Source organism: Thunnus thynnus, chromosome 4, assembly GCF_963924715.1.
Source record: "Thunnus thynnus chromosome 4, fThuThy2.1, whole genome shotgun sequence".
Classification (NCBI taxonomy): Eukaryota; Metazoa; Chordata; class Actinopteri; order Scombriformes; family Scombridae; genus Thunnus; species Thunnus thynnus.
In genome coordinates, this window is record NC_089520.1 from 20,450,302 (window position 1) to 20,462,054 (window position 11,753).

Genomic DNA, 11,753 nt, shown 5'->3' on the forward strand with positions numbered 1-11,753 from the left:
TCAACTTGGCCACTGTGGTGTATTAAATGATTAATATTTACATCAATTGACTTTTTTTGTTTCAACCTTTATTAGTCACAACAAATGGCAATGTGCAGTTTCTGTAAAGTGGATACAGTAGATGGAAATAGCTTTTCAACCGAATGAGAAATACAAAAAATATACACTAAAACTGCTTGGCACACTTGACCAGAGAACCTGAATTGAAAAGAAAAGTTAAATCAGCAATGAGAATATAAATAACGTTAATTCTACGAGAACTTAAACACCGGATGTGAATTAAGAGAGCTCCTCGTCATCTTTCTTATCCCCCTTCTCATGTGTGTGAACTGTTCCTCGTGATTCATAGACGTCTTCAGGAGTTTGACCAAACACGGCTCCGGTCCGCTTGAGGAGGTAGACTCCAGCATGTAAACCCCCGACATTGACCCAAACAGTGTGCATCTTCCTCCACAGTCCGCCCATTCTCGACAGAGCCTGGAGATAACATAAATCTTGTGAGGGCAAACTAACAAATGAGACATTTGTTTTCTGTGGAACAAGATGTTTGCTTAGACAAATACAGCTGTTAAGAGTCTTTTCCATGATGCTGTGACTAAACTGAGTTAAACCTGCCTCTCTCAGGCTATGGAGGGATTATTTAGAGATTATTTCAGGATAAATTGGCTTAAATTGGAACAAGATTTTTAACAGAAGGACCACATTAGGTTGTATAAATGTGATGGAGTTGTATAAACATAAAAACCACTGGCATTTATAAATGATGAAACCACCAATACTTCGTTTGTAGAGTACAACATAGCAAAACTTTGAGAATGTCATTATGGTGGGGTGTTAAAGAAAATTACATACACACTCACCGAGTGCTTTATTGGGAACACCTGTGCAATCTAATGCAATCCAATAAAACAGCTCTGCCGTAAATTCTCCTTTTACAAAGCTTATATATTTTCAATTTTTGTTGACACTGTCATAAAGTGATAATTCTACATAATGTTTATTATTAAGGTTGTAGTGGGTACATATTAGAACACTTACAATGTGAGAGATGTGACAGGAGTGCTGTGATGAGGCTGTTAATCTGATAGAATATCAGGACACTGTATATATCGTTCAACAGTGTAAACACCAATGTAAATCAGAGAGCAAGATACAATAAGTTAAACTTCAGGTAACCATAGCAACAATACCAAGTCTCAGTGGTGAACCTGGTTAATCAATGCTTAAACTGACTACAATCAAACCTTTTTAATTTTATGTTTTTGCTAATTTGCTGTCTTGAACACAACCATCCCTTTTCTTTGCAAAGTGGTCATAATCTCAGTATGACGTTGACACATATCAACCTCCGATGACAAATGTCAGTGCTCCAAGAAAGCAGCTATTTTTTTTAAATTCACCCCTGGGTTTTATACATGCCGGCTACTGTGCCTTGACTTTTTTTTCTGTTTGTATGATGCCTTTGGTGTACGCTATGGGTGTCAAATGATGCAACGCCTTACGATACGGCCAGTGTGTTGCACTTTAGAGTTCAGGGTATTTGCAGAGAGCAAGTTCAGTTCACAGAATCACTAAGAAATGTGACTTCTGTTCACTCTCCTCTGGAATGTGGGCTTAGATAGCCATTTATGTCTATTGTGCTTATAGTTACAGTATGGATGTTACACATTTTGGCTACCACTATCTATTTCACGTCTATGTAGACTGTGGTGGTTTCTAGCTCTTTTGATGAAGTTTTGTCACTGCAATAAAATTTAATTTAATCCTTTTAACAGAAATATTGAGAAACATTAAGCAAAATCCTGAAAGCAGTTTTGTTTTCAAACAGAATGGATTATTGCAGATAGACAGGTTAGCAAGAAGTGACTGAGTAGTCCGCCAGTTGGTGAGGCTTATGAGAAGGCTACTGCTGGATAACAACTTCAAAACAGAGACGACTTTATTCAAATGTATTATTTTTAGAAATGACTTCCATGGCAACAGGTTGCATATTTGTATACACAGTGCAATGTTTAGTTTAATCTTTGCATGACTCCAGCTCAAGCTTGTGAGGTGATGTGTGGAAATAGAACAGCAGAACCATTGATTATAAAAGGGTGGAGATAATTCAAATCAGTCTAGCTGTTCCCAATACTGTGTATTGTTTTACTAGGAACATGTGTCTGCTCCATGCAAATGGCAAAGCATCAGAGGGCACACAGTGTGCAGTTGGCACCCAGTCCCATCAGCAGTTAATGATAATTACAACAGTGACTTATTAAGACATTATTATCATTTTTGTCTTGCTGTGTGGTTCACCTGCCTGTTTACTTTTGCAGGTGATCGTTAGCTCACCTGGGGACACCTGAGGGTGTTCCCAGGTTAATTAAATCCTGGCTGCAGCACAGCTCCCTCTCTCTCTGCCACTCTGCCCCGTGGCTGCTGCAGCTCTCTCTCCCTTTCCCCTTCAGGTGTCCATTTGCCTTTGTTTTGCACCTTACAACACACACACATATATCTTATATTCATGCACACCCTACACCACTGACGCTATTGATATCCACACCCCATGCTTTATCTTCAGTTTTTTGAATTTGGTTCAATTTGGTTTAATTTGGATTCAATAAATTATCTTTTGTTGAAAGTTACATGGCATGTCTCCTATTTCTTTGTGGCCAAAGAGCCAGGTTATAACAAACAGATCCCTGACGAGCCCCCAGCCATGGGGCAAAGCAGCAGAGTGTGTGTGAGCTGTGGTGTAGCCAGGACTTAATCAACCTCACACAGCAAGACAAAGATGACACCAGGGGTCATCACAAAACACATATTTTGTACTGTAATACTTATTATTATTAGTATTATGTCATCATCATTATTATTATTACCATCATTACTGTACTTTGGCATAGGTAATAAGGTTGTATATACTTTTACCTTATTCATCACTAATTTAAAGTAGCACCTGTCAGGCATACTATGTGACCTAAATTGAAAACTCCCACAATGCAATTGTTAACCCAGCTGGTGCATGTTGATAAAACTGTCTGAACGGGGAGCGTGTTTATCAAAAATGATGCAGCCTTAAAGTGGAGTTCAAAAGGAGCAAAAATCTCATATAAATCTTTTGTTTATGTGTCATCGTCAGAAAGGGACGAAAATGTGCAAGTGATAACAGTAGAAGCTTGTAAGATGTAGGTCAACTTGACGTGTGTTAACCTGCCACAGAGCCAGTCATGAGACAGCTGTCAACCTACTTCTCAGTTTTGGAAGAGACACCCGTCTGCCGTGTAGTTCATAAACAGCTAGAATTACATTGAATAATTACCAGATAAAAATCAAGTTTCATTCTCACCTCTCTGATTGTCCACAGGCACAATCCCTCTCTCCCTAACTTTGTATTTCTTTGTCTCTCTCTCTCTCCATCTCTCTTTTCAACAAGTCAATTAAATGATGTTTAAATAGTGATAGAATTGAAATTTCCCTTCCTGATGGCCAGCCTGCGTCCAACCTTGGTCGGGAGGAAGGGTGGCTGACAGGCGTTGACCCGTACAGATAGACTCCACTGTAGGTTTGACACGCATCATTGTCACTCTGAATGGATATAAGTGTTTTGCCTGTGTGTTTGTTGCTGCACTTACTTACACCTATTTGTGTTGCCTGCCATAGCTTCAGGGGTTCATTGTTGGTCATAATCCCATTGGTTTACTGGTGTTAGTTTTGTGATGAATAAAGCTAGTGAGGAAGACACTTGTTTTATTCATAAGGTCGCCTTCAGACTGAAATCAGCCCTGCATGAAAAAATGCAGCCCTCTCATTCATTGGAATGGTGACAGTCTAATGCAGACAATGCAATGCGATGTCATCCAATAACGTGCTGCATTGGTAAAATCACATAGATGTGAGCGCACATTCCTGGTGGTTTACTTTGTAACTGATTTGGCATCAAATTCACAGATCTATTACTTTAACTGGACTTCCTGCATCGTAATTTCATGTCACTCTGGTACATGTAGCAACACAAACCAACCAACAGAGCCCCCTGCACTGTTTTAACGCAGGACTGTTTTCGGTCGGAATCCCTCCTGATAAAGTCTGTTGTCTGCCAGCAAGTGTTTATCTGGCTAAACATTTGGATGAGGCAAACAGCGGCTGCCATGAATCATTACCAGGAAGACAGTGGCAGGAAATGATTAACACTGTGATTTTTTTTGAAAGCTCTCATGTAACTGTATCTTATTTCCGGAGAACTTTCAGTAATATCTTAGTTGAAAATCCTGTATCTGCATGAGAACAACGGTACCTTGGCGAAGCACTTCTTGTCCTGTGTCAACAGCACAGCCTTTCCTGAGCCTGGTCTGCACACACGGGCCATTTCTCTCAGACATGAGGGGTAAAGGTCCCAGTTCTTCTTCTTTGAGCCCATTCTTCAAGAAAACAAAAGATGAAATCTCGTGTATGTTCTTTATGCTAATACATTTGCAACCAACACTGTGGTTCAGGTGGACTCAACTCTGGCTGGGCCTTTACAATATTATAAACAAAAATTAACAACTTATTTAGTATGACCTATAGGTAGCATTTAAGAACTCATGTACACCACTGTTATGGTACCTCTTCCCAAAGGGCATGTCAGTGATGATAATGTCAACAGAGCTGGTCTTTATGGGTAAATTGCACAGATCCCACCGCACAGTGTCAATGGGCAATCCAGATACACTGTTTAAAGACATAAAAAAACATTATGGTGATCATCATTTACAAATACATGTATTCCAACAAACTTCTATTAAGATGTTGGGCTGTTCACTCTCACCTGCCCATGTCTGCCCTCCTTTTCTGGATGTGACGTGTATTATTGACTGTGCGGTTAACTGCCATGTCATTGTTGTCACCGGCAATGTAGAATGAACTGGGAAATTCTATGGCGCCCTGGTGAAGAAAACCATAGCAGAATTAGTAGTCTGTGGTTTTGTTATTGTGTAAAGTTCCTGTGATCTGTTAAACCTCAGATTCAAACCATCTGTCAACTAAGGAAATCTATTTTCTAATAACATTAAGAAATGTCCAGATGTGACCAACAGCTCAATCCAAGTAAAACAGGTTTGTGATAAGTAAGCTTACATTTTCCATCTCTGATGATTGAAAACAACATAAATAAGCAAAGTTCTCTGTAAACTCACAAAGTCTCTGATCTTTTGAAACTTGCTTGCATAAGTCTGCACTTCACCCATGGAGGCCAATTTGATTACACCAAATATATTTTGAACAAATCATGAGCAAAATGAACAGACAGATAGCGAGTCTGGGTGCAGAAGTTATGTCTTACCTCCAATGGTATAGTTCCAGTTCCGCACATTGGATCAAGTATTATATCTGATGCCTGAGGTTTACACAGCCTGTCAACAGACAATAAGGTATGGATATAAATGGTAAATGAAATTACATATCTAGAATGGTTAAATCAAGTCGGCTGGATTCTGAAAAGGCCTTTTCAGTTATTCAACAGCACTTTTCAACTTTAGTAGGACAAAGCACATTACAATTTTGCCTTTTCCTCACCCATTAACACACACAGATGGTGGGGGAGCTGCCATTCAAAACTCTTGCCTGGCCATTAGGAGAAATCTGGGGTTTAGTATATTGTTCATGAGGAACTGCTCTACCTCTGATCGCAAGACCTTGCAAACCAGGGTAAAAATCTGCCTGCACCCATACTGCATATTTAATGCAGGAGTTAGTGAGAAATGATCACAACATTATCAACACACCAAACCTATTGCACAGAGTCCAGCACCAGCAGAAACAGTACTGACCTGCCAGAATGATGAACATAGTGCTTATAAACACAAAGTGGTGAAACTACTTAATGAAACTGCCCTATGCCCTGCAATTAACATTACACCAATCTGCACTTCTCCTCCCTCAACACCATTATCTCTATTTGTATGATACATTAGTAACTTCAAATACTGTGTGTCAGTCAATTGCCAATTTATACTGCAACAAGTAGACTCTCTAAATGTGAAATACTTGAATTTTATCCAAGTCATATTTATGTCACTTTTAGCACTGCATCACATTGTTTTGATTTGTATTTGTTCTCACAGCTTTTATTGTACTTGTTAAGAATGCACATAATGATTTTTTGTGTAATTGTCAGATAAGTTCATTGATGCAGTATGTGAAATTATACAAATTTATTTTTGGGCATATACTGACTGAAATTTTCTGGAAATCTCTAACTGTGGCAACAACTGATCACAGCACTACACAGTTTACTACAGTTGCTACTCCTATTGAAATGATGTTTTCAACTTGGGATAATACTGCATTTGTGTAAGTGCAATATTATCCCAATGGATGCATTGGGATAATATTGTGTCTCAATGGACTATTAAAATAATTACTCAGGCTAATTGCTTCTGCTGTACAAACCATAAACCGCTGTCTTGTCACAACCACTTCTGAAACTACTGAGGGCTTTAAAAGCGGTCAGTGATAATTATAATACACCACAAGCCTCAGTTCTGGACTGACTGCTACTCTGTATGCTTCATGCAAACATCTGGCTTGCACTATCACTGATATGTTGATCAATTATATACCCTGTTAAATTAAACAACCACCTTAAAAAACTCTGGATGTTGCAAAGTTAATAGCACCTCAGTACATTAGATTGTAATAATGGTGTACGCAGCAGTTATATTTGAGTCTATGTGGTTTGTTACTTGTTGTCTTTTGTTACTGTTATTTGAGTCTGTGTGTGAATTGAAAATTGATCTCAACAGGGAAGAGTTTGTCTTGGCTAGGGCAATGATATTGGATATGTTTCTACTTGTTAAGGGCAAGCAGGCCTACCTCAGTGTCAGCTTTTCAATGGAAGTGTTTTTGTCAAGCCCGAGAAACAACTTAGAGAAATCTCCCACATTGGGTGCAGCAAAAAACCGCAGCAGCTGTGCAGGAAGAAGTTGAACCAAAATCAACTTCTGCCAAAACGCAATCCAACACGGTGGTAAATCACTTATGCTGGCAATCAAACCAAAGATGCTAATGGGAAGAAGAACCTTGTTTACTATGTAGCACAGCTGTATAACGCTGCCATGAGGGAGTACAAGACATTACTAGGAAGAGGGGAGGACATTTCTCTTCGTTTGATAACGTTAAAAGTAAAGTTAGGCCATGCTGTTGACTTTCCGACTCATTTAAAAAAATCAAGCGATCTAGAGCATGAAAGAGAGAGGCGGAGAACAGCGGTGGTCGAGCAAGCTACAGAGTGAATGAAGAGAAGGAGCAGTGGCGCGAGAAGAAACCGGTGACTCAGAGAAAATCAAACATTATTTTCTGATCATTTCATGGTGTTAATGTTCTAAAGAACTAATAAACACGCCCATACCTCCGCACAGCCCTGCGGGAACGTACCGCATTGTCAAATTTGGTGTGAATGCAGGTTTAGGCAAACTTTACTTTGCGTAGGTGCAAAGAAAAACAGTTCTCTCGAAGATTACGATTAGATAAGCAAACTTCATATTCCTGAGAATTTAATCCTTGTCTGTCAGCACCCTTTTCTCATTTTGATGTGTGTTTATTGTGTAACTGAGAGTAAGCAACTGTTCATCTCTGAGGTGAAAGTCTGTGGTTACGCATTGGCAGAATTTTTGTCACCAACTCTTTCTCTGTAACTTTGTACAAAACATGACATGTCAATAGGAGAGTGGTTCAAAAGTGAAAATATTGGGGGTTTTTTCCTTAAACTTTGTCATGTCAAAACTACAACCTTGACTTTCTGAACCAAAATCATCCAGCCAATTAGAATTATGGAATTAAATTTTATTTCAATACTCTGATTGTAAATTAAATGTTAAATTCAGGGTCTCAAATATACGCTTGTAAAGGACCTGATACACTCAAAAACTGACACGGCCTCACCGTCTCTGACATTAGCAAATGACAAAATGTATGTCCCATGGACCCTCATGGCTACAAAGACACTCAAAGAATAGTTTGAGCCTGATAGTGTAAGGTAATCGAGATCACATGGTGTAACTGTTGGAAGAGTTACCTGAGCATGCCATAGCACAAGGTAGGCCGAAGAGTGGTGGGTCCAAAGTGACTGATGTTTCTCTTGTGAAGACTCTCTTCAGTGAGTGCAATGCCGATCACCACCTCCTCATTGTGTATATTTAGTAAAACCTACAGTACAGGAACATACAGTACATGATTAAATATAACGTTATCTATAGAGCTGACATAAAATAAACTGCCAACTATTTTTTAATTTGGATAAATTGTTTTTAGTTTTTTTTTAATGCAAAAATCATCAGGTTACAGATTCTCTAATGTGAGGATTTGCCTCTTTTGTTTGTTACCTTTAATAGTAAATTACATATTTCTGTGTTTTGGACTCTTGGTCAAGAAAAACAAGCAATTTGAAGATGTCACGATAAGTTCTAAAACATTGTGATGGGCATTTTTTCACTATTTTCTGACATTTAATAGAGTAAACAAAGGACTAATTGAGAAATCAATGAGCACATTGCTTGATAATGGAAATTACTGTTAGTTGCAACTTTGATCTTATAGTCTCATATCTTCAGTAAACTGAAACTTACAAACACATATAGAGCAATTAACTAAATATTTATTCATGCATCAAAATATGCATTTGAATATCAGCTAAACAAGAATTATTATTAACACTATATTTAGTCTATGAACTAAATGAGTTTGCTTCAGACAAAAGCATCTGCTAAATGAATGTAATGTAACGACAAAATACATTTTAATAGTCAAATTACACACAACTGGCAACTGCTACCAAGCAGTAAAATACTGAGCAAACTCTGCAGAATGTAGAAAGGCCACAGATCATTATCACTGTGTGAAAACCTTGTATATTATTTTAAAAACTGTTACCACACCTAACCTCCAATCTGTGATACAATGCTGGAGCCAAATGTGGCATTTTTCAACTTGTCACATGGCATGACAATCTTATCTACACGGGAAGTGTTAAGTAACGGAGCTGTTATTGTTTCTTTTGTTACTGCTTAAATGAAACATTGGCTCATACTGTTTATGCATGAACTGTGTCTAAACAGTCAGAGTTTTGGCTAGTACAATGGTATTCGCTGCTAGTATAATAGTATAGTGTCAGCCCAGTCTGAACAAGCGTGCATACCTCTATGTCAAACTTTGTCATGTCTGCCTTCCACTGGAAGAATTCTTGTACGGCCCCACCAAAGTCTCTGGCTGCCTCATTAGAGGAAAAGCTGTGTTTGTCACCAGCCCTGTTGCACGTCACACGAAACTTGATTACTTTGGCCTTGGGTGCTGTGTCCTCTGAGTCCTGCATGCTAGCCTCCATGTCAGGTGGGGTCTCCGCCTTCGTCTGGCCTTCACCAGCCTCAGGTAGTTCTTGTTCTTCGGTGTCAGCCACAGTTGCGTCAATGGTCTCACTGTTAGGCTTTACTTTGGTGACGTTTCCTCCTCTCCGGTGGACTTTTCTCTTTTTAAGGGTGCCATTTAATTTCCAGACCTCTAGGGCATTAGTCCAGGGGAGTTTGGAGGCAAGCTCCTGCAGCTCTGCCAATGTCTCCTCCTGTATGAAACACAGTGTTTGTGACCCTGACAATAATGCATACTGTATGTGCTTAACATCAGTTACAACAGAATACAGCTGATTGTAATTTACCTTTGATTCTTTGAACTGGTAATGATCATATTCCTCAACTACAACAAACAGGTTGTCCACAGACCTCAGAAGATGGACCTGCAGAGGGGAATTCAATGACCAGGAAGAAAGACAGACAGATTAGAGCTGTTCACAACTCTGGTTTCTAGTAGAATATAATACAAATGAATATTTTTTGGTTTCTTCAGTCCCCTATGACAGTAAACTGAATATCTTTGGGTTGTGGACTGTTGGTCAGGACAAAGCAACATTTGAGGGTGTCATCTTGGGCTTTGGGAAACAGTGATAGACATTTTTGACATTTTATAGACCAAACAACTAATTGCTTAATTGAGAAAATAATTGACAGATGAATCGATAATGAAAATAATTCTTAGTTGTAGCCCTAAGTCAGATAGATTTTAGATGCTTTAGAAGATTTTTCTGCATGCACACTTTTTTTTACCAGGTAAAATCAAACTGGGGGTTCCAGTATATCACCACTGGGCTCCATATAAACAGTATTGTACATATAAATTACTATTATTTAGCATCAAATCAAATTTTCCTCTGTCTATAACACAATTTAGCATTTAGAAACGCTCTCGCATTTGCTCTTGGTCTCATCTTACCTGGAAAAGCTTGTCAGTAGTTATTGGAAAGTATATACGACCGCGATCTTTGCTGATTCGCACGTCAACCCCAATCTTCTCCTTGACCTCCTCTGCAGCAGTGTGTTCAAACCCTGTGGGTACGGTTGCCCCTATGGTGACAGTGATGATGGCTCCACCGGTGGCATCAGTCTCAGTGGAGGTAGAGTCGGACAGCTTGGTCTCAGGGTCCTGCTCTGCAGCCCCATCTTCCTGGGAGGACATGTCTGCAGGCTGCTTGCCCTTCACTAGACACAAGAGGTGTAACTGAGTAATATGTGTGTGACAGCTGGTGCCAGTGAGTCACATGTAACATCTGAAGAGAGACAATTTATAAGAGAGCATTAAACTAGGGCTGGGCAATATATCGATATTGTAATATGAGACTAGATATTGTCATAGATTTTAGATATCGTGACATGGCATAAGTGTTGTCTTTTCCTGGTTTTAAAGGCTGCATTACAGTAAAGTGATATAATTTTTTGAAATTACCAGACTGTTATAAGCTGTACTTAGTCATTACATCCATATTCCTGATGATTATTTATCAAAACATGTGTAAATATTTTGTGAAAGCACCGACAGTCATCCCTACAATATTGTCGCAATATCGAGATTGAAGTATTTGGTCAAATATAGCGTGATATTTTGCCCATATCGCCCAGCCCTAATTGAAACTGACAATACTGCACTTTGTTAATGACTAGAATAGAGAAATTTGCAAGAGAACAATATATATCAAAGTACAGTTTACATGCTGTGACGAGTTAGTACGAAACACTGTTCATTTAAACACTGTAAATAAAGATGTCACGCTAATGCTGGAGGGGTTAGCATCAACGTGGGTTAAGTTAGCTGGCTAACGTTAGCTTTCAGAGGCTAAAAAGTTGTTACGAACAAATGACAAGGAGGCCACTGTTATTTATTTTATCTGAAACTCTTGCTACATCATGGAAGTGTGTTCATGTAATAAGCCCACCGGTTGAACTGTCGAGGCTGAAGACAATCTTGTGGAGGTTAGCAGCACTAAACTTGATAACCAGAATCTGACCAAACTGTCAAACACGAGGCGACGGTTGTTTCCGCTTAGCAGCGACAACACGAGGACTTCCGGCCGGAGTCCTTCAGAATAAAACCATTATCTACACAAATCTAAACTGACCACAAATCAGAGTCAGAGGTTCTTAATCCTCACACAGAAACACTTAAAACTGTGTTTGTTTAAGGATTGAAACAAGGTCGTCAAAGTCTGCAATACACGGTCAATGATTTGGATGATAAAGTGTCCACTGAACAATTTATTTGTTTATTAAGGTAGTTAAAATGAATTTATATCTTTGATTTTAAATATAGAGTACTGTGCAAAAGCTTTAGGCACTGAAAGTAAAGTGAGGATGCTTTCCAAAGTATTTATCAATTAAGTACAGTAAACAGTAGACACCTCAATCATATTT

General features: G+C 38.9%; 1 protein-coding gene across 2 annotated transcripts; it reads right to left on the reverse strand.

The window, feature by feature from the left end:
* Positions 1 to 46: 46 nt before the first annotated feature.
* Positions 47 to 11,407, reverse strand: thumpd3 (THUMP domain containing 3). 2 transcript variants are annotated; one of them, XM_067587397.1, is made up of 10 exons: positions 11,279 to 11,407; positions 10,282 to 10,547; positions 9,671 to 9,748; positions 9,158 to 9,577; positions 8,039 to 8,169; positions 5,306 to 5,375; positions 4,793 to 4,908; positions 4,591 to 4,695; positions 4,280 to 4,403; positions 47 to 477 (listed from the first exon to the last, which is right to left on the reverse strand). In XM_067587397.1, the coding sequence occupies exons 2-10, from the start codon at positions 10,522 to 10,524 to the stop codon at positions 280 to 282; spliced, it is 1,485 nt and encodes a 494-aa protein (XP_067443498.1). In that variant the 5' UTR covers positions 10,525 to 10,547; positions 11,279 to 11,407; the 3' UTR covers positions 47 to 279. The 2 variants fall into 2 exon arrangements, with proteins under 2 accessions (XP_067443498.1, XP_067443499.1); XM_067587398.1 differs by having other exon boundaries at positions 10,282 to 10,615; positions 11,279 to 11,401.
* Between the last annotated feature and the right edge of the window lie 346 nt (positions 11,408 to 11,753).

Bases quoted from the DNA above. Each gene is read 5' to 3' on its own strand.
- thumpd3 (XM_067587397.1), bottom strand. From the start codon at position 10,524: ATGTCCTCCCAGGAAGATGGGGCTGCAGAGCAGGACCCTGAGACCAAG. The intron at 9,749-10,281 runs GTAAGATGAGAC...TCCCCTCTGCAG, and splicing joins CTACTGACAAGCTTTTCCAG to GTCCATCTTCTGAGGTCTGT. The intron at 4,404-4,590 runs GTACCATAACAG...GTTTTCTTGAAG, and splicing joins GACATGCCCTTTGGGAAGAG to AATGGGCTCAAAGAAGAAGA.